The sequence below is a fragment of the Nanorana parkeri genome, unplaced genomic scaffold, assembly GCF_000935625.1.
Source record: "Nanorana parkeri isolate BGI_ZX_2015 unplaced genomic scaffold, ASM93562v1 scaffold2339, whole genome shotgun sequence".
Taxonomy (NCBI): domain Eukaryota; kingdom Metazoa; phylum Chordata; class Amphibia; order Anura; family Dicroglossidae; genus Nanorana; species Nanorana parkeri.
The window spans coordinates 76,487-99,708 of record NW_017308607.1 but is presented as its reverse complement, the minus strand read 5'-3'; the positions used below and the strand labels follow the sequence as shown (position 1 = coordinate 99,708).

General features: G+C 49.2%; 1 protein-coding gene across 1 annotated transcript in view; it reads left to right on the top strand.

Annotated features, from left to right (window-relative positions):
* The window catches only part of PGS1 (phosphatidylglycerophosphate synthase 1), a 73,782-nt gene that overhangs the window by 23,853 nt on the left and 26,707 nt on the right, over positions 1–23,222 (top strand). Inside the window, 5 exon segments of the mRNA XM_018573334.1 lie at positions 4,192–4,393; positions 8,199–8,276; positions 9,962–10,049; positions 12,738–12,927; positions 19,564–19,742. Of these exon segments, the coding sequence (XP_018428836.1) occupies positions 4,192–4,393; positions 8,199–8,276; positions 9,962–10,049; positions 12,738–12,927; positions 19,564–19,742 (737 nt within the window).

Below are 23,222 nucleotides of genomic sequence, written 5' to 3'. Positions count from 1 at the left end.
TTGTCATTATAGTGTTTCATTAAAGGCCCATTAGAGGGTTGCGGGCAGCGGGGGATTCAATTTGCGCTATTATTGTCATTGGAATTTCTTATAAAACCTTCATTTTGTTACAGTGTTGTTTTCTGTTCGGCAGGAAAATGCGGCCAAACGGCTTCAGGGATAAAACTGGTTACATTTAATGTCTAATGCTTGCAGTGGAGGCTTAGAAATAGGCCGTTCCCCCATTCGCGCTAAAGATGGAGGAATTTTCCTTGCCGGCTATTGTATTCTGATAGCCGCAGCCCACTGCTATCTGAATTTCCAAACGGTAATGGGTGGAAAGGGGAGAAGTTTACCTGGAGATAGAAGAGGGTTGCCCTGAGATGGGAGACCGTTGCCCTGAGATGGGAGACCGTTGCCCTGAGATGGCCTATAACTTTGATAGTGTCATATTTCATGCACTGGGTGACAGTATTTGGTGAAACACAGTTCAGAGCCCAAATGTTTTAAGAGGCAAAAACAGAGTTTCTTTTGGGATCCTTTAGGGCCCATAGTGCATTGTGACCCGGAGCTGTCACTGTTTTCATTTTTTTGGTAGTGAACAGGGCTGCAACAACCAATCGATTAAATCGATAATGAGAATCGTTGGCAACTATGCTCATCATCGATTAGTTGATTTCCGATTAGTTACCTCCGCTCCTCCTCTGCGCTGGTGCTGGCTGCAGCGGACTGTGTCCCTTTCAATCCCCGCCTGCACCGGCAGAGGCAGCGGGGACACGGACCACTGAAGCCGGCACCAGCGGGGAGTAGAGACTGCTGACTTTTCCCCCGCTGCCCTTCCTCTTACCTCCGCTGCTGCCAGGTTCCATCTGTGCTTCCGCTCCTCCGCTCCCGTCGCCTCTTGCCCGGCCCATTCCTCAGCTGCCGCCTCGAGCCTTCTCTTGCCCGGCCCCCCTTCGGCCTCGGCCACGCCTCCCTTGCGCCATTACATAAACGACGGTATTCATTTGTACAAATTTTATCCGATTCATCGAAGTTAATAATCGGCTGACTAATCGATATGAAAATAATCGTTAGCCGCAGTCCTGGGAGTGATCAATGTGGGCGCTCCATCCAGGTTCCCGCGCAGCAGCACGTTGCCCTGCGGTGTGTGTAAACAGTAAGGATGGGCTCGGGCGTGTTAGCAGCTCCACGTGCCGAGCCCGCCAGGAAGCTGACAGCGCCGCAGCGCCAATCCCCGGTACTGAGACATTTTCCCGGTCCGCAGCTGCAGATATCGGGAAATGTCTCAGTGCCTGTGATTGGCGCTGTCAGCTTCCTGGCGGGCTCGGCACGTGGAGCTGCGAAACACGCCCGAGCCTATCACTAGTCATCTTCAGGGTTGAATAATGGCCAGTGCCATTCAACCCACTTCCTGTGAGGCCCTGGGTGTCAAGGACACGCCCCCGGAAGTACATCATCAAGCCATCCTTGTCTCACAGGAGAACGATGTCACGTCATTACATTGACCCAGCGCTTCATGTGACCCAGCTCAGCACCGAGCCTTGCAGCTCTGGGTCCTGGGTCGGAATCTTATCTAGGACACCAAGCATGGAGCAGATCCAGACCAGAGCAGGTGCAGACCGGATCAAAACTGCGTCCAATGTATTCCTATGGTATTTTTTGCTCCAGTTCACATCGCAGCGTGCAGTGCCAGAGAGGGTGAAAAAGCTGCAAGCCCTATTTTACCTGCTCTGGAACGCATGCAAACGTATCAAAACGCATGCAACTGCCTGGAATGCACTGAAAGCCCATGTTAAACTAAAACAGCCCGGAACGCATCAAAAACGCGGCATAACCCAGTGCACTGCGTGTGCAGAAACCTGAGCGGATCTGCTCTGCATTTGGTGTGAACAAGGCCATTAACATTCGGCTGATGTGCTCACGGAACCCTCGTTGCTGATGCTGTAACCAGTGTGTATGGGGCAGGTTTCAGTGGACTTCCTGTGTCCAGCATTTCCCTGCCGGGGACACTCCAAGCGTTATCTGTGTGATGATTTCATCATTCTGGCCAGTTACGGGGAATAGCCGACCTTCTCTTCCTCCTCCGTCTGCGTCGCAGGTTCCTCCTTTCACTTATGTTTCTCAGCAGCTGGTAATGCGACTAATAGAAGAAACTACGGGACTTCCCAAATATCTGATACGTTTCCAACCCCCACACCCCGAGAACCTTACCGGGAACCTCCGGCATTTCTTTATAAAGGGAGACATTTTAGAAATCTGAAAGCAGAAGATCCCGAAAAGATGAAACTGAATATTTCCCTTTTGTCTGGAAATGTACAATAGTGCCGGCTTCTGATAAGTGGAATCAAAAATGGAACTGGCAGCCAATCGGGTTTCCCGCTTCATCCGTGAACAACACGCAGATGTAGGACAAGGACATTGGCTCCACTTTCTCAGCGGTTTCTTGGCTCCGACTCCATGAAGACGGCAATATAATTGGAGCTGATGTCCTCAAAGTAGGGCTGTTAATGATTACAATTTTCGTGTTCGATTAAAGGAGAACTACGGGGTCAGGGCTTTCCCCCATAGTTCTCCTTAGGGTAACGGGAGGACACAAACTAGCGTCCTCCCGTCACCCAGAGCTCAGTATATAGGGAGCTACAGCTCGCAGTATACTGAGACGCCGCAGCCGAAGCGGATCCCGACGATTATGCCGGGATCCGCCCAGCTGCCTGAGTGACTGCTGGCTCCGCCTATCTAGAGGCAGAGCCAGCTGTACCCTCCCCCGTCCGTTCCGCCAGTCAGCGCTGGAGGATCGGAGCGGGGAGGGGGGAATCCAGCCCCTCCCCCTGTCACGACAGAGAGCCGTGACAGGATCGAGAGGTGAGCGAACGCCGGTATGTGTTCTCTCACTTCCCGATCTACTGAGCCGACCTGTGACAGTCTCATTGTCACAGGTCGGCTAGAACTATGAGGTGAGTGAAAAGCTCCCCCCTCATAGTTCTCCTTTTAATGATTACAATTTTCGTGTTCGATTAATCGAATTTTAATTCGATTAATCGGGTAATTAATCGTTAATTTCCGCAGCCCTACTTCAAAGCGTGTAAACCGGCAATAAACGTCTCGTATTTGCTCACTTTTTGTCTGTTAAATATATAACTTAGGAAGAGTTTGTATCTGTTCTACACTTGTTGATCCTGTCAGAAATCTTGTGAGCTGATGACTTCCTGCGCTCTTTGCCTGTCCTGCACTGTTATCACTTACCTTGCTCCCATCTCTCACCCCCCCCCCCCCTCATGTTATGGAGAGGAGAGGGAGGTGTTCTGTAGTCCTGTCTAACAGTATACGTTAAAAGCAGAGGTTTTAGTTGCACAAACCTTTGGCCAAAAATATGTAGAAGCCGCACCGTCACGGCACCTCTGCATAGTGCGGTCCTAGCTCTATCTATATGAATCTCCTAGTGGGAGCATATTGATGCAGTCTATGGCCCCCCCTGCAGCTGCTAATTTCCCTATTTCTGACTTTCATGGCTTGTTGTGCACGGTGTCTCTATGTGGAGGTGACTATCTAGGTGGAGGAGAACTTTGCTTGATCGTGCCGATGATCAGATGACTGGTGGAGGAATAATCACACAGCAGCCAGAGAGTTGGAGAAAGATCCACGGAATGGATGAAGGAGAAGCAGGGAGATCCTTGCACTGCAGGTCCTCCGGCGCAGCTTCCCCTCCAGCAAGGAGAACAGCGAGCATTTCCATACACGTTAACTCCGACTTCAGTATATACTTCTCTTTCCTCACTCCTGCGCCGCTTTATACGGTCGCTGATGCCAGGGGGGAAAATAACCCCTTCTGGGCATCTTTCCCGCTCCCATGTGACGTTGCTGGGGCAACTGTGAGGCATCGGCTCTGACAGATGGGAAAAGGGCAATGAGTAACATGTTCCCCCATAACTAAACATGCCGGAGAATTGCATGGACAAGGAAAGGGTTTAAATGGGGGGAAAAACTGCCATTATGTTTTGGTTTATGTTCTTTTTTGGGGGTGTTCAGATATGTTACATATTTGGGGTGTTCGGATATGTTACATATTTGGGGTGTTCGGATATGTTACATATTTGGGGTGTTCGGATATGTTACATATTTGGGGTGTTCGGATTGTAGCTGTTTGTATATTTATTGCCAATTGATATGAATTACAATGTATTGATAATATGAAATGTTGGTGTTTTCTAGGAATCCCTTGTTTCTTCTGGCTCCGCTTGTGGCTCCTGTGGTTCCCCCAGCCGCCACCCAGCGCCCTCCTAATGTCGGCTGCGTCTGCCCTCGTAGCGCACACAGGTTCCAATGGGTCGGGAGCCTGGTACCGGAATTCGGCATCTCCAGCTCAAGTGTGAAGATACTTTCCACTCCAACAGAGTTCTACCAGGTCATGAAAGTGAGTATTCCCTCGGAGGTGATGGAATGAGGAGAGTCGCCCCTGCTTAATATCTGCATGCGCTGGGGAGAATGACACAGTTTAGGAAGCCTGAATATGTGATTCATTCATGAAAAATCTTCCTGCGTATATTCTGAGGGTGACTAGTAGTCCGGAATCCTCCTGGGTGATGTATCAGTCTGAGGTTTGACCAGAGATAACAACGAGGATCTCTCAGTAACTTTGATCAACAATAAACCTCAATGAGCTCTGTGCTATATAATCCATAATGCCCATAAAGATAGTTCAAGTATTCATTTATTTCAGGTATTTGCCGTTTTTTTCGCTCTATAAAACGCACTCCCCCCCCAAAAGGCGGGCAAAAATGTCCGTGCGTCTTATGGAGCAAATGTGAGAGAGCTGAGGCGGCGGGGCTGACAGTGTACCCAGGGTGTGGAGTTCCTATCGCCCGACGCCCGGGACATGCAGTTTCGGGCGCCGGGCGAGTAGTTTTTTTGTACATTTAACCCTGCTCCGGAAAAGCAGAGCTAAATGTATAGTGTGGAGCCGGCATTTGTTTTCATACAAGTGATGTGATTAGATCACTTGCATGAAAAGAGCAGCGGCGATCCTGTCCGGCCCCCCAATCCCCTCCCCCGCCGTGGTTTTCGGGGACCCGTGACCATGGCAGAGGAGCACCACCACCTTCTATCTCCGAGCTTGAAAAAGAGGATCTCCTCGAAACGCGTTGCTCACTGTACACGGCCCCGTGCACTCCCCTTCCTAACCGACCGTCACTTCCACTCCACCACATCTAGAACATATACCAAACGAAGACCAGAGGCAGCTTCCACATCAGCCCTTCGGCACAGATGTCCATTCCCAGCCGCCATGAACAACCCCTAAAGAAAGTCCTATTTCAGCCCTACTCTGCCACTTGGAGACCACTGGAAATTGAACAAATTTTATCCAACACTCCTTGCAGCGCCAGAATCACCACTGTGCCCGATCCGGGCACAGTGCCAATTTATTGTGATACCACAAGTAAGTTCCTCATTTTAAAAAAAAAACATTTTTTACATATATCCAAAATCACACCATTTACAATTCCGGATTTGCGCTCTTAGTGTCTCATTATTATAGAGCCCGTAGAGCAGACGAAGAATGTCCGTTCTTCGCCTGCTCTGTGTGATCACGGACACCGTGGCGTTGTAATCGCAGCGTTGCCACCTGTCTCAGCTGTCAGGAACTACACAGAACCCTCCCTAGGTGCGCCTTATGCAGCGAAAAATACGGTATATAGTGCTGACAATTTACATAGTTGCACATTCAGATCAGTCCTTGCCCTCAAGGAGCTTACAATCGAAGGTCCCTATCACACATATAAATACCGTGGGGCAAAAAAGTATTTAGTCAGCCACCAATTGTGCAAGTTCTACCACTTGATGAGATGAGTTGGGCCTGTAATTGGCATCATAGGGAGACCTCAACTATGAGAGACAAAATGAGAAAACAAAATCACATAATCGGCGGATTTTGAACAAATGTGAACTTGCACAATTGGTGGCCGACTAAATACTTTTTTGCCCCACTGTACATATATACAAGGGCAAATTTAGACAGCAGCCAATTAACCTCCCAGCATGCCTTTGGAGTGTGGGGAGGAAACCAGAGTACCCGGAGGAAACCCACAGAAGCACAGGTAGAACATGCAAACTCCATGCAGATAGTGTTCTGACTAGAATTTAAACCGGGGACCCCCCAGTGCTGCAAGGCAGAAGCACTAACCGCTACGCCACTGCGTATGGCACGCACAAATCCTGCTGATCTCCCAGCAGCTCCTGAACAGCTTTACAACCACTGAAAACAACCAATAAAAAAGATAAGAACTCACCGATCCCTTTATGCTACAAATGAACTTTAAACTGCTTATATTATGCAGTCCCTGTTTCCTCCCTCCTCCCCTCATCAACATACTAGTCAGATGTTTTCATTACATATCTTATTTCAGATCTAGTGATGTCATCTATCTCTGTGCGTCTCTGTACAGTGCAAGCACGGGCTGGGTGCAGTACATCGCTTCCTGAAAACATTGCAGCACCCTGCCTCAGTACTCCTCTTGAGAGCCCTCAGCCCCGATGCAAGCAGTGGGCTGGCTCTTGGGAGGAGTTATGCAAATATTAAAATGCTTAGTTGGGTGGGTGTCAGTGTTGAGGATTGGGTGGTCCTAGGCAGATTGCTTTAATGCCGAGGCTCCATGACTGAAACAACTGAAGACCGATGAATAAAATGGCAGATATTAGGCCTGGTTCACACCTGAACGTTTTGTAGCGCGTTCAACGCTCGACGAACGCTCTACAAAACGCTCAAACATTCAAATCCCATTGTATTCAATGGGTCTGGTTCACACCTTGCCGTATTTCCGCCCGTCCGAACGCGATACAAAACGGCCTACGCCCAAAGAAGTACATGTACTTCTTTGGGGCGTTTTGGTCTCGCGTTTCCATTGGGATACAGCCAAGTAGCCCTCGGAAACGGGCGTTTGTCGCGCTTTTTATTAACCGCGAATCGCGGTATAAACGCGCATATTCAATACGCCTAGGTGTGAACCCAGCCTTAGGGCCGGCAGCACTAACAGAGATGGTTAAACATCCTCCATCCTCCTCACTACACTAGACCGGGGAAAGGATGGGGAACCTCCTTTGAGGGGGGGGGAATTTGTCAAAACTGGAGCAGTTGCCCATGGCGACCAATCAGCTTCTCTCTTTCATTTGTAAAGTGTAACTGAGCAAACTGAAGAGAGAAGCTGATTGGTTGCCACGGGCAACTGCTTCAGATTCGGTCTGCTCTCCTACGGTACTGCGACAGTTCTGCCCACTTCCTATGAGTAGCTGGTAGCCAAGGAAAGGGCAGTATGTGGTGCTTAGGGGGGTTGAGTGAATTTCCATGGAGGGTGACGATACAGGTTCCAGTGACGACCATTGTTAAAGGAGAACTATGACATGAGTGATTTCCACTCACCTCATAGTTCTAAGCCGACCTGTGACAATGAGACAATGAGACTGTCACAGGTCGGCTCAGTAGATCGGGAGGTGAGGGAAAACATACCGGCGTTCACTCACCTCTCGATCCTGTCACGGCTCTCTGCCATGACAGGGGGAGGGGCTGGATTCCCCTCTCCCCGCTCCGATCTGCCAGCGCTGACTGGCGGAACGGACGGGGGAGGGGGCGGGTACAGCTGGCTTTGCCTCTAGGTAGGCAGAGCCAGCTGTCACTCACGCAGCTGGGCGGATCCTGTCATCTAAGTCGGGATCCGCTCCAGGTGCGGCGTCTCAGTATACCGCGAGCTGTAGCTCCCTATATACTGAGCTTAGGGTGATGGGAGGACGCTAGTTTGTGTCCTCCCGTTACCCTAAGGAGAACTATGGGGGAAAAGCCCTGACCTCATAGTTCTCCTTTAATGTTACACTGGAATATGTCTCCCTCCATCACGCACAGATGCATGCCCAGGCATCCTGACCTCAGCACTGCGGAGGATCCAATGTCCGGAGACTTTTGAGCACGAGACATCTACTGGCAGAAACTAATGGAACATCTGTCCCAAAGATGCTTCATCGGAGACCCACTAGTGGCTAAGCACGGGTCATGTGACTGGACACTAGCGCAATCAAAGCTCTGCCTGGTATGACATAGAGCTTGCTTATAGATATAAACATCCTTCCAGTAAGACCATCGGACCTCTGAATGCTCCCACTATTATATTAACCATGTACTACTTCTCTCCTGATAACCAGTGCGGCATAAACTCTACTTTATTCCCTCTCAGTCCCAGGTGAAGGCTGCTAAGAAGCGGATAACTATGGCGTCGCTGTACCTCGGGACCGGCCCGCTGGAGCAAGAGCTGGTGAGCAGCAATTTGAAACATCTGAGGGATATAGAAAGGCTTTACACGCAGTCATTTTACATTTAGCAATGGACGCCATTCAAGTGTTTAATCTTATTTTATGACACGGACGTCTGAATTTTACCAAAACTCGATTTTATGTATTTATTTTATATGATGTGGAGGATTGGAACCGCTGTAAATCTCTGCCGCACTCGGAAGATTCCAATTCTGGTGCCGCTAGAAATGGGAAATGTCCAGAATTGGGACACGGGCAATTATAAAATGTGTACAGTATAAATTGTATTGTATCATTTGTCCTGTCCAAAGTGAGACTAAAACGATGGAAGAAGGAAATAATTAGGAGCGATTAGAGTAACTAGGAGTTAGTGAGGGGTTAATAAGAGGAATACATTTTATTTAAACAAACAAAGTGGTAAGCTTTTGTTATGTGATGTCATATACAGATGAAGGGCCACACCTTTGGTCTAAGTATGGATGGAATAGTAAACACAATGAAACAATAGAAGGATTCATTGTATTTACTTGCAGACTATCTCCCAGTGTCATTTTACATTTTTTGACGCAACACAAAGCAATCAGCGGCTGTCATTTTGGCAGCCGGATATTGCCAGTAATAGCGGCAGAGCGGCTGCAGGTAGGTAGTGGCTGGGTGTAAAAGATGCGTCCGAAATACTTTGTTGAAGATTTTTTAGGGATGCATCTTTTAACAATGAATATCCTCAAGTGGTTGAAAGAGAACTATGGAGGTAACCTTTTTATGCCATAGTTCTCTCGAGGCCTTGTTCACACCAAATGCAGAGCAGATCCGGTGAGGTTTCTGCACACGCACGCTAGTCTTTTAGATATGTTTTCGACAAGTTTTTGATGCGTTCTTGCCTTTTTAAAAAAAAGTTTTTAAAATAGGCTTTCAGTGCGTTCCAGGCATTTGCATGCGTTTTTGATGCGTTTGCAGATCCAGAGCAGGTAAAATAGGGCCTGCTGCAGTTTTTTCACCTGCTCTGGAACTGCACGCTGTGATGTGAACTGGAGCAAAAAATACCATTGGAATACATTGGACGCAGTTTTGCTCCGGTCTGCAGCAGCTCTGCGCTGGGTGTGAACAAGGCCTTAGGGTCACAGGAGGACATATACCAACCTCCTCCCGTGACCCAAAGCTCAGTATATAGAGGGCTATTGCTCACTATATACTGAGAGCGCTGCAGCCGGGACAGATCCAGACAATACTGGCTGATTGACAGCGGGCTCTGCCTATCTAGCAGGTAAATGATCAGGAAGTGAGCGAGCGGCGGTATGCGTTCGCTCACTTCCCGATCAATAGAGCCGACCTGTGTCATTTTCAGTGTCGCACGTCGCCCCGAACTATGAGCATGAGTGTAAATCACTCGCCTCAGAGCTCTCCTTTAGCCCTCGTTCACACCTGAACGTTTTGTAGCGCGTTCTACGCTCGACAAACGCTCAAACATGAAAATCCCATTGTATTCAATGGTCTGGTTCCCATGGGAAAACTCTCCCTATAAATAACATGGTAATAAAAACCTGGCAAACCTTTTCTATTCTATGGAAATGAATGAACGCGTTTTTGGTTTAACGTCACCTTTTATTAAAGCTAAATTTCAGATATTGAATTTTGACGTTAGTTGGCACTCGGAAATCTTTGTCCTCCAACCTTTTTCTCTTGCCAGGTGGACTGCATAGAAGACGCGCTGTACAATACAGAGCCGGAAGGCCTGCAAGTGTCTATACTGCTGGACTACACCCGAGGATCGCGGGGTCAGTGGCGGCCCCCGCAGCAGGTTTGTGGCACCTCCCTCTGATGTGATAACAGGCAGGCAGATGGTAATCGCTGAGAACACTCTCTCATCACATAAGAGGACGGTGGCACACAGCCTGTATCATGTACAATCTCAACCTTCACCTATGTTTCCATCAAACACACCGGGCCTGATAAACTATCGGCGGCGCTGCACAGCACGGATTGGATCATTTATACCAGTGCGCCAAATAAACAATGACTCGCATTGCGCGTTCCTGTGGAATGCGACGCGCGTCAGAAATAGGAAAATCCCTCTTTGTGACATTCGGCGTCAATGACACAATTTGTACAACATACAGTTTGGGTGCTCAGATGGCGCACAGGACTCTAAAGTGGGGTCACTGCCACATAATAGATAAGTTGAAGCAAAACATTGCACATCGGTTTCCAGTTGCGGTCTCTCGCGCCGCCGCTAGTTCATCGGGCCCAATGTGCGCGAACTCTTCTTGTTGGCTGCAAACCTGATTCACCTTTTTATTCTGCCGTGCTGTTGGAGTATTTCAACTATCCCAGAACATCTTCCATTACAGAACCCGTATGTAAACATTTCCCAGCACTGCCCCGAGGTGGACGCATCACTCTGCGTGCGTCTTTTTCCTTAAAGGAAACCTATCACGGGGAAAAAAAATCCGTCTTCCATTACTCACTTCCCTCGGAGACCGCTGGCTGTTACGCTGATCCAGTGTCTTCATGTGTATCGAAAACCCAACAAACTAAAATCTATTATTCTGCAGCTCACCAGTTCTTAGGTTAGGTGTGGTGGCTGCATTAGTTTTCTTTTTTCAGGCTAAGAACTTTTTCTGCGGGTACCAGAAAGGCCTGTTGATCCTGCCAGAAATGCAATGTCCTGTCACTTCCACAGTGGAGGAGTGAGCGTAGACACCCAGAAACAGGAAGTGCGCTGTTTGCCTGATTACCAGCGGAAAACAAAAGAGCTGAAACCTAAATCCGATTCCAGTTACTACAATGATCCAGTCACCTCTTCTTTGTTAATATGAAGTGTGTAAATGCCTATTTTGAGTTGTTTGAAGTCTTTTTTTTTGAACATTTACATGCTCTTTAAGATGAAAGGCAGAATCTCATCGTTTGCTTTGGCTGACCAGAACTGTTCCTGCTCCAGGCACCTAACCTGACCCTGTCACTCCCCAAAAAATAAAACTTCTACTTATGTTCAGTTTTAGGCTGACCACATCATGTGACCAGTAGAGCCCTGATTGGCTCAGGGTACTGCCCTTCCCTCTCTGTCCCTCTCTTCTTCCCTCTCTTCTTCCCTCTCTTCTTCCCTCTCTTCTTCCCTCTCTTCTTCCCTCTCTTCTTCCCTCTCTTCTTCCCTCTCTTCTTCCCTCTCTTCTTCCCTCTCTTCTTCCCTCTCTTCTTCCCTCTCTTCTTCCCTCTCTTCTTCCCTCTCTTCTTCCCTCTCTTCTTCCCTCTCTTCTTCCCTCTCTTCTTCCCTCTCTTCTTCCCTCTCTTCTTCCCTCTCTTCTTCCCTCTCTTCTTCCCTCTCTTCTTCCCTCTCTTCTTCCCTCTCTTCTTCCCTCTCTGTCCCTTCCTTCTTCCCTCTCTGTCCCTCTCCTTCTTCCCTCTCTGTCCCTCCCTTCTTCCCTCTCTGTCCCTCTCTTCTTCCCTCTCTGTCCCTCTCCTTCTTCCCTCTCTGTCCCTCTCTTCTTCCCTCTCTGTCCCTCTCCTTCTTCCCTCTCTGTCCCTCTCTTCTTCCCTCTCTGTCCCTCTCCTTCTTCCCTCTCTGTCCCTCTCTTCTTCCCTCTCTGTCCCTCTCCTTCTTCCCGCTCTGTCCCTCTCTTCTGTCCCTCTCTTCTGTCCCTCTCTTCTGTCCCTCTCTTCTGTCCCTCTCTTCTGTCCCTCTCTTCTGTCCCTCTCTTCTGTCCCTCTCTTCTGTCCCTCTCTTCTTCCATCTGTCTTGCTGAATTCTCACAATTGTGGGTGTTTTATTTATTGAAATGCAAGCCGAGCATTTCCAGGTTCAGAGCAGCATCCTCTGAAGTTCCAAGAGAGGGAGTTGAATCATGTGACAAGAGACTGCTGCCCCACCCTGAAGGCTCAGGAGAACCGTAGTGAATTTGGCTGCATCTGGTTTTATAAATCTGTAACCAGAAAGTCTCTCTTCCTTCAGCACAGATAGAGAGGTTCCTGTATAACATTAGCAGGTCGCAGATGGATTTTGATTTGTTGTCTGAAGTCGGAGACGGAAGGTTACAGATATTTAACTACTTGAAGAAAGTCGCATCCCAAGCACAGCCCCCTCCCTCCATGAATGCCATGGCCCTCTCCTCTTCTGAAAGTGTACTGTCTGTGCTGGCCCAGCTTCTCCATCCCTCCCTGTAGCAGGTGGGGGAGGAGCGAAGGGGAATACAATAAAGTTACTGAGGCTGCTGACATCACATCCAAGATGGCGGCTCCCAGTAGCATTCTCGGGGCTTTTGGATGTCAGCACGAGAGAGGATTTTACAGGTAAATAACAGGCCTGAAATGTGTCAAATGCCCAAATCATCTTATAGGACTGCTGTTGAAATGAATGGTCCGGTGACGGGGTCAAAGGTGGAGGTGTCCTTTTAAATTGCAGGTCTGTCATTTGAAGCCGGTGCGTGGAGTCATGTTTATTAAACTTTCTGTGACATTTTTAATTCCAGGTAAGAAGAATTCCCGCAGCATGCTGCTTCCCCTGCTGCGCAAATACCCGGAGCGAGTGCGCGTGTCCCTCTTCCATACACCCAACCTGCGCGGCCTCCTGCGAGCACTGACGCCAGAGAGGTTCAATGAGACCATCGGACTGCAGCACATAAAGGTCTATCTGTTCGATGACAACGTCATCCTTAGTGGGTAAGAGCACCAGAGGCACGACTGCAGAGAGACTCTCGATTCAGGCATTGTCATTGGTTGAAGGGTATACAGGCGGGGCCTAGTGGTCCGTCACCAATCAGGGAGTTGAGCATGAATGGGTCCTGTGTTTCTTTATGTAATGGTCAGCAGATCATGGCTGGTGGGAGGAGCTGGCGGGGAGTTCCTGAAAACATACAAAGAGTTAAAGGAGAACTATGAGGGGGGGGTGCTTTTCACTCATCCTCATAGACAATGAGACTGTCACAGGTCGGCTCAGTAGATCGGGAGGTGAGCGAACACATACCGGCGCTTATTCACCTCTCCATCCTGTCACAGCAGAAAGCCGGTACAGGGGAGTGACTGGATTCCCCCCTCCGATCCTCCAGCGCTGACTGGCGGAACGGACGGGGGAGGGGGCGGGTACAGCTGGCTCTAGGTAGGCAGAGCCAGCTGTCACTCACACAGCTGGGCGGATCCAGACAGAATTGTCAGGATCCGCTTCAGCTGCGGCGTCTCAGTATATCGCAAGTATACGCTAGTTTGTGTCCTCCCGTTACCCTAAGGAGAACTATGGGGGAAAAGCCTTGACCCCATAGTTCTCCTTTAACACCACAGGCGCCAGCACGAATACCTGTGTAGGAAAGGTAAACTGATGCACTCTGAAGGCAGCTCACGCTGGTCTGGGGGCGACCACAATAACGGAAATAAAAAGCAAAAATAGCGCCTCCTTCTTCCATACACCCAACCTGCGCGGCCTCCTGCGAGCACTGACGCCAGAGAGGTTCAATGAGACCATCGGACTGCAGCACATAAAGGTCTATCTGTTCGATGACAACGTCATCCTTAGTGGGTAAGAGCACCAGAGGCACGACTGCAGAGAGACTCTCGATTCAGGCATTGTCATTGGTTGAAGGGTATACAGGCGGGGCCTAGTGGTCCGTCACCAATCAGGGAGTTGAGCATGAATGGGTCCTGTGTTTCTTTATGTAATGGTCAGCAGATCATGGCTGGTGGGAGGAGCTGGCGGGGAGTTCCTGAAAACATACAAAGAGTTAAAGGAGAACTATGAGGGGGGGGTGCTTTTCACTCATCCTCATAGACAATGAGACTGTCACAGGTCGGCTCAGTAGATCGGGAGGTGAGCGAACACATACCGGCGCTTATTCACCTCTCCATCCTGTCACAGCAGAAAGCCGGTACAGGGGAGTGACTGGATTCCCCCCTCCGATCCTCCAGCGCTGACTGGCGGAACGGACGGGGGAGGGGGCGGGTACAGCTGGCTCTAGGTAGGCAGAGCCAGCTGTCACTCACACAGCTGGGCGGATCCAGACAGAATTGTCAGGATCCGCTTCAGCTGCGGCGTCTCAGTATATCGCAAGTATACGCTAGTTTGTGTCCTCCCGTTACCCTAAGGAGAACTATGGGGGAAAAGCCTTGACCCCATAGTTCTCCTTTAACACCACAGGCGCCAGCACGAATACCTGTGTAGGAAAGGTAAACTGATGCACTCTGAAGGCAGCTCACGCTGGTCTGGGGGCGACCACAATAACGGAAATAAAAAGCAAAAATAGCGCCTCCATCGTGTAGAAACGCTTTAATAAAACGATATCAAGAGAGTTGAAAACATACTCGCAAAAGAATTGGAGCTAACAGGCATATAGTATGTATCAGCGAACACAGACACTAAAATCATCGAGTTCCGGCACAGCCGACAAGCTGCAAACACTTCATGGTTGACGCGTTTCAGAGGACACACCTCCTTCCTCAGAACCAATGCATTGGTTTTGGGTCCTCTGTCTAATACTTTGCCTCTAGGACCCTGAGAGGTTGGCTTCGTCTTGTCTCCTCTGTGCTACTGTGCAGATTAATGCACCTTCCCCAGTCTCCCCGAGTTCCTCCCACCCCTTTGTCCCATTGCCCAGCCCATGTGTCCATTTTCTGGAGCTGGGCCTCTAGTCTTTCCCTCAGGAAAATTCCCCCATCCTTGGGACTCCTCTCTTGAGTGACTCCCTGATCTACAAGGTCATCTGGGACCAGCTCTGACCGTTTCATTCCCGGACCCTCAGTGTCCCCCCATACACACCGACCCTCTTGTGGAATGCTCATACAAACTCCTGTGACAAGAGTCGGCTCTATGTACCTTACCGATGGGCCCATCACCTGCAGGATTCACCATGTTGCAGTGTTGGGAACCCTCTGTGACCTGTGGGTGAGGTTTTCCAGCCTAAACCCTTCCTAAAAAGGTTCACAGCTGGTGTACCCCGAGATCCTTTTTGATTACCGGAGGAATTAAAGGAGAACTATGGGGTTAGGGCTTTCCCCCATAGTTCTCCTTAGTTAGGGTGTTGGGGGGGGTTTTCTTCAAGGTTTCTCTTTTTTTCTGGCCTATTTTAGCCCCCTTCTCTGTAGTCACAGCTCTAAGCAAGCCGACGGGTCTGTTTCTATGGACCAGGTAGTCCCTGCTGTGATTCTTCAGCCTCTTCTGGCAACTGGGATAGATTCGTTACCCTGTATCCAGGGGGCATCACTCACTGAAGAGCCTTCTTCTTCGGGGCTACCGTCTGGCTTCTCAGAATAGGTAGTTCCTGCCACGTCAGGGGGGCATGTTTCTGGGCAGGTTGCCATGCTTTCGCCACCAGGAAGGAGTGGGAATCCATCATGCGACAGGGGAGGTAGTCTGGTCCCCGCGGAAAGTCTTAGCCTCGCTCATACTGTTTCTCTGAAGAACAGTGCCTTGGGAACCAGCTCTTCTCAACCAGTAGTCCATGCACTGAGAGGAGAAGTCCGCGCACCTAGATCATGGGTAGCCAAACCTTCCGGCCCTCCAGCTGTGGTGAAACTACATATCCCATGATGCATCTCTTTCCGGGAGTCGTGGCTGTGAGAATCTTTCAATGCCTCATGGAATTTGTAGTTCCACCACAGCTGGAGGGCCGGAGTTTGGCTGCCCCTGACCTAGATGGACCTCAGATCCTGTGTGGCAGGTGGAGTGCAGCACCGGAGCACCCTTGTGCCCAACTGGATTGCAAGCAGGCAGAAGACTCTAGTTCCTGCTGCAGGTATCTTCTACTGAGGACCTGAATGCACAAAGTGACAGGGTCTCTTTATGAAACAATGTAATTTGGTACTGTATGGGCAAAGCACAGGTTCCCGTGAAAAGAGTAGGGAACAAGGGGGCGTTGACTCATCAGTGTGCTGCTGCTCATTCATTGTCCAATCAGCGAGCGGACATGTCCCGGACCCAGCCATGCTACAGTTTCAGGACCTGGCTATGGAGTCAATTCTTGCAACAAGCAGGCCCGGATTTCCCACAAGGCCACCGAGGCCCGGCCTCGGGGCGGCAGGGCGCAGAGGGGCGGCAGCTGCCTTGTGGGGAATCCGCTCGTACATTTACAGGTGATCGCGGTGATGTCGCCGCAATCGCTTGTAAAATCTATGTATATATATTACATATATACTGGACTAATACGGCTTACCCATTTACATTACACTATATATATATATTAGTGTTGCACAGATACCAAGTACATGTACCGATACATTTGAGCTCCAGGACTACACTAGAGGAAAATTCAAAAATTAGGAGGCGGATGTCATGTGTAAGGAGCACACGGAGCTCCCGGGATTTGTACATCTCTGTTTTAATGTATGATTTTGTTTTTATAAATAAAGGGATGCACAGATACCAGTTTTGCGAGTACGAGTACTGATACATTTTTGTTTATTGTCATGTGACAGTTTTTCTAAAACAAAACAGACTGATGATTTCTGGACGGTGGTGGAGAGCCAGAGCCAGGTCCCGGCTGCAACCCTGGGAGTTCTCCTGAAAATGCCAAGTATCTGCACTGGTACTCGGAAAGTATCTGTGCATCCCTAATATATATATATATATATACTGGACTAATACGGCTTACCCATTTACATTACACTATATATATATATTAGTGTTGCACAGATACCAAGTACATGTACCGATACATTTGAGCTCCAGGACTACACTAGAGGAAAATTCAAAAATTAGGAGGCGGATGTCATGTGTAAGGAGCACACGGAGCTCCCGGGATTTGTACATCTCTGTTTTAATGTATGATTTTGTTTTTATAAATAAAGGGATGCACAGATACCAGTTTTGCGAGTACGAGTACTGATACATTTTTGTTTATTGTCATGTGACAGTTTTTCTAAAACAAAACAGACTGATGATTTCTGGACGGTGGTGGAGAGCCAGAGCCAGGTCCCGGCTGCAACCCTGGGAGTTCTCCTGAAAATGCCAAGTATCTGCACTGGTACTCGGAAAGTATCTGTGCATCCCTAATATATATATATATATATACTGGACTAATACGGCTTACCCATTTACATTACACTATATATATAGTGCCGACAATTTACGCAGCACTTTACATAGTTGCACATTCACATCACATATATATATATAGGTTAGAATGTGCAAATACTGAGCTGCTCGCTTTGAAGTACAACTATTACCATATCCATTACCTGACATAGCCCGCAGTGCAATGCTCTCACTCCCTCCTAAATACATTTCTCATAATAAATGATAAGCTCGTAATAAATAATCCAATTAGAAATGTTGGGCGGCACCCCGAATGATAAATGTAATTATCGGAATGTAACGAGTGGAAACACGCAGCTCGCATACAGAAACCTAATTATAGAACATCTTGTGTTACAAAACCCTTATGTAAACGTTTCCCAGCACTGCCCCCGAGGTGGACGTATCTCTCTGCGTATTATCTCTTTCCTTAAAGGAAGCCTATGGTGACATAAACATTACGGCCTTCATTACTCACTTCCTTCTGACAATGCTGCCAGTCAGGCTGAGCCGTTGTGGCCAATATTGCCTGGAAGGGTATCCAAGCCCAAGAACAAAAATATTGCAGCTTCCCCGTCCTCAGAGGTGGCGGCCGCATTCGTTTTCTTTTCCATCCGGTGATCCTGTAGGTTAACACACTTCCTGTACTAGGATGACGACGCTCACTCACTGTACTGTGTCCATATGGAGGAGCAGCGTTGTCACCTTTAGACTGCTTTCCTGATTTGAAACAAAAATTGGGGAACGGAAGCGCCACTACCTGGCGCAATAAATGTGGCGAAGTTGGATGAGAGGGGTAGGTGATGTACTCACCTATGGTAGGTCGATAAAGGCCGTGAGGTGGAGTGGAGCAAGGGGGAAGACGGTCCCTCTTAGGATGGGTGGTGTGGAGGTCCAACCAGATGGGACAAATGTAAACACAAATACGGCAAGGTGAGATAAGGTGGGCGAGTAAGAAAAGGAGGAAATTCTGTAACTCACCGCAAGGAAAGTGAAGGGGGGTAAACAACCCCCCCCCACCTTCAAACTTTCCACACAGAAATTCTCCCCAAATTCTAGTCACATACGGGGTACCCACCAAGTACCGCAACTCGCCCCGCTTCTGACGAGCGCCACACATGGGGTAAAACTCTTTGAACTTTTAAATGCTTTCCTGATTTGGACTGCAAACACTTCCTCCATCTCCATGACACAGGAATTATTCTGTACTTGCCGAAATTGTACCTAACCTGAGAAGAAAGAAAACGAATGCAGCCACCACATCTGAGGACTAGTGAGCTGCAGTGATAATATATTTTTGTCATATGGGTTTAGATATGGTTTCAAGCTCACCTCTGGGCACAAGAACTTTTATTTAAAGCAGAACTCCGAGTAAAACATTCTTATCCCCTGCTGTGGGGCTACCTCTGCACTGCAAGGGATCGCTGCTTGTTTTTGTCTAGGTATAAAAAGAAAATTATACTCGCCTGATCCTAGCCTATGATGAGAGCAGAGCTGTAGGAGGGACCCAGCAGGCCCCAGCCACTACAAGCTGCCTGCAGAAAACTACAGGAGGGGGCGGGAACAAGACCAGCCATCCTGCACAAGGAGAGCAGCAGTAAGCGGTCTTTATTACAGGAGGGGGCGAAGACAGGACCAGTCACCCTGCATAAGGAGAGAGAGCAGCAGTGAGCGGTCTTTATTCCAGGAGGGGGCGGAGACAAGACCAGTCACCCTGCACAAAGAGAGCAGCAGTGACTGGTCTTAATACAGGAAGCTCCTGCACACGGATGGAGGTAACGATGCATCTGTGGAGGGGGAGGGGTGGGTTAGTTTAGGTCGGGGTACAGGAGCCAAGGGGATAAATGGACTTTGTTTTAAAGTCCACTTACCCTTTAACATCCAGGCAGTCAGTATTTTCAGCGGAAGGTCCGCAGTGGCAGCCGAATTGTTTGTTTTGCAACGTGTTTCCTTCTAATACACATTTTACCATAACAAGGTCTGTGGGGGAAACATGTAAGTAAAACATTTACTGACTGGAATGATGAATTTGGACTTTTCTTCCTCCTGCGCGGCAATGGGGGACTTTGTTTTCACTCTTCCGGTTTGTTTCCCAATAGAGGTTCATGTGCACAGAAGACTTCCAGTTAGACGGACAAAGCAAGCAAACATTGCATACTGTCCTTTTGTTGTTTTCCCCCTGAATGTCACCTCCCCGGCTGTAGCGTTGTACACCAGACTAATATCTCCCTCAGCGTTTATCGTGTTGTATTGTCGGCTAACGCATTCACCTTCACTGAACATTTTTTGTTCTTTCCCAGAGCGAACCTCAGCGACTCGTACTTCACCAACCGCCAGGACCGGTACATCCTGCTGCAGGGCTGCACTCAGCTGGCCGACTTCTTCAGTGAGCTGGTGGAGGCGGTGGGAGATGCGTCTCTGCAACTGCAGCCGGATGATTCCATGGAGGTGGAGGAAGGCATGGAGCACCCCTATGAAGGTGGGACATTCTTCTCTGCGTCTCGCGCAGCTCGCGGTGCTGAAAACGTATCCGAACCCGAGAACGCAAATGTCATATATATGGCGGCTCAGCCGTCCTCAGAGGTGGCGGCCGCATTCGTTTTTAATTTTTTCTTGTTTTTCTTTATTATCACTTGGCGATGCTGCAGGTAACACACTTCCTGTTATAGGGTGACGGGGTCACTAAGGCCCCTTTCACACAGGTGGTCTGACCCGATCGAGTGCCCAATGCTAGTCTATGGGCAGTTGGGTCTGAACGGACCGGCGTCCCTTTATACCCAGGTACCCCGACTCTAACCAGGTCCGGAAAGACAAGCAGAACAGTGTTCCGTTTCAACGGACCTGATCATACCGGATTGGGGGTTATCTGATGTACGCAGACGCACGTCCCTTTACAACCGACTCCCCATAGATCAGCGGTTCTCAACCTGTGTAACCTCAGGACCCACATTTGTCCTTGGACATTAGGTGGCGACACAAGTCGCACTGCAATGGAACGCACTACATTGCGGTATCCTGCGTTCCGGTGTGGGCGATCCGTGCGATCCTCAGCTTGGGGTCCAGTGCTGTACTGTGACGGAGCTCCATCCATACATGCATTGCTTATGCAACTCCCTTGTGCACCCTGTAGAGGTGCCGGGAGCCAGAATGTGACATCACTCCGGTACAGGCACCTCTGTAGGTCACATGAGGGGACTGTAAGCAACGCATGTATGGATGAAGCTCCCCTGCGGCCATAGCTCCAGCCCATCCCTGCTCAAGCTGACACACGGCGCCGGGCAGCATATTCTGAATGTCTGCTTAGCGCAACAACCGATATTGCTACGCTAGGGGGAGGCCGAGGAGCCTCTCGCATAGAAAAGTGGAAGGCACACGGCGACCCACTTTTGGGTCACGACCCACCAGTTCAGAACCAAGGGCGTGGACCGACATGGGGGTCACTTCAGTATTTTCCTCCATCGCAAGACACACAGCGGTGACTTCCGATCAGGAGGGGATCCATGTACCCCCCCGATCAGCACATGTGAAAGGGGCCTTACTGTACTCTGTGGAGGAGTAGTGTTGGCATCCCAAAACAGATCTACAGAATCGGTTCCCCTCTTCTCTTTTCCAGAGACGTAGCTGGAACAGTGTAATTTGTAAAAGGGCGGAGGTCAGATATGAGGCTGAAGGGGAGGACGGAGGTCAGATAGAAGACTGAAGGGGAGGACGGAGGTCAGATAGAAGACTGAAGGGGAGGACAGAGGTCAGATAGAAGACTAAAGGGGAGGACGGAGGTCAGATAGAAGACTGAAGGGAGGCCGGAGGTCAGATAGAAGACTGAAGGGAAGGACGGAGGTCAGATAGAAGACTGAAGGGGAGGCCGGAGGTCAGATAGAAGACTGAAGGGGAGGACGGAGGTCAGATAGAAGACTGAAGGGGAGGACAGAGGTCAGATAGAAGACTGAAGGGGAGGACGGAGGTCAGATAGAAGACTGAAGGGAAGGACAGAGGTCAGATATAAGACTGAAGGGAGGCCGGAGGTCAGATAGAAGACTGAAGGGGAGGACGGAGGTCAGATAGAAGACTGAAGGGAAGGACGGAGGTCAGATAGAAGACTGAAGGGAAGGACGGAGGTCAGATTTAAAGGATAGAGCTGGTGTACTGCCCATGTTGCAGTGGGGTAGGTAGGTTGCTGCTCTTGTCTCCATGGTGTCAGAACATTTGGGAAATGATATTTGCATAGAGCAGTAACAGAGCTACAACCGACCTCGGCTGCAATGCTTTTCTAGCACAGGACCACTAGTGTGTGTGAAGTTTGGAAGGACACGTCTCTGCGTCATAGTGACCCCCGTGTAGACATTTTCATAAATCTGCTCTTAAATGTGACGGCGTGCACCCCCCACCCCCCCGCCTTGTTTTTCTTATTAACAGTATCTTGTGGTTTCATCTGTGTCTCACGATGCTGCATGCCTCCTTTAACATCCTGCCAAATCAAACAGACATGAAAAAAAAGATTTACCCGAGATCACATGCAGGACTGCCGGCGCTGACAGGAAGCAAACCCACAAGAAAGTCTCACACTTCACAAACTCCTTCAAAATAATACAAAAGCGATTTATTTTTTTATTGTGTTTTATTGGTGAGTTCTCAGCAGATTTTGCAGAGCTGTGCAGCGAGCAGGTAAACACGCCGTCATGACATTACAACGGAACCGCGTGTGAGAGGAGCCGCCGCGCTAGAAGTCAAAGAAAGGCTGTGATGGAGTGCTGCACGAAGATGGCCCCATACACACAGAGGTCAAAGGTGGTCGCACCCAACGGGGCACCCCATGACTTCTAGGAGGGGGCAGTTGTGTAAAGCTCTCTAGTTCCGTATGTATAGGAGTGTGCTATGTTGTCAGGCTAAGCAAGACCTGTGCACCTTAAAGCGGAACTCCGTCCTGAATAGAAAATGTCCTTTTCATACGGAATGTTTCATTTGGTAACATTGTCCCATTTGTTACATGTTGATCCTGCCAGGCCTCCCACGGTGGCCTCGTTTCCTTTGTCAGGCTGACAACACCATGGTGCCGCTGCTGAGCCATCAGTATTGTCCCCCGTATTCGGCTCAGCGGTGATGTCATCATCTATAACACTTCCGTTGTCAGCCATCAGCACTGTGTCCCCCGTATTCAGCTCAGCGGTGATGTCATCATCTATAACACTTCCGTTGTCAGCCATCAGCACTGTGTCCCCCGTATTCGGCTCAGTGGTGATGTCATCATCTATAACACTTCCATTGTCAGCCATCAGCACCGTGTCCCCCGTATTCAGCTCAGCGGTGATGTCATCATCTATAACACTTCCGTTGTCAGCCATCAGCACCGCGTCCCCTGTATTCGGCTCAGTTGTGATGTCATCATCTATAACACTTCCTTCGTCAGCCATCAGCACCGTGTCCCCCGTATTCAGCTCAGGGGTGATGTCATCATCTATAACACTTCCATTGTCAGCCATCAGCACCGTGTCCCCATATTCAGCTCAGCGGTGATATCATCATCTATAACACTTCCTTCGTCAGCCATCACCACCGCGTCCCCCGTATTCGGCTCAGTGATGATGTCATCGTCTATAACACTTCCATGGTTAGCCAGGAAATAGTCCTAATAGAAACTGGTTCTCATTGGCTGTTTGTATTTCTCCATCAACCTTTGAGAGACACTGAAATTCTATTACAGTCGGGTTATGCTGCCACCTACAGGAGGTTGGACACTGGCAAACAGGAAAGTTGTAAGGCAGCCCTTGTAGAACCCTTCCCTACCCATCATGCATCAGTGTTTTGTTAGTGTCCTAGGAGGAGGTCGGATGCTTCGTCTTCAGATCTTGCATGGTTTGCGGGCCTACTCGTGAAGATTTTTTTATTCTCGGTGTTTCCAATCCATATTACGCAGGTGTCTTCATAGCTACCCGGGCCGGCGTTTCTTCAGAGGCAACTTTGG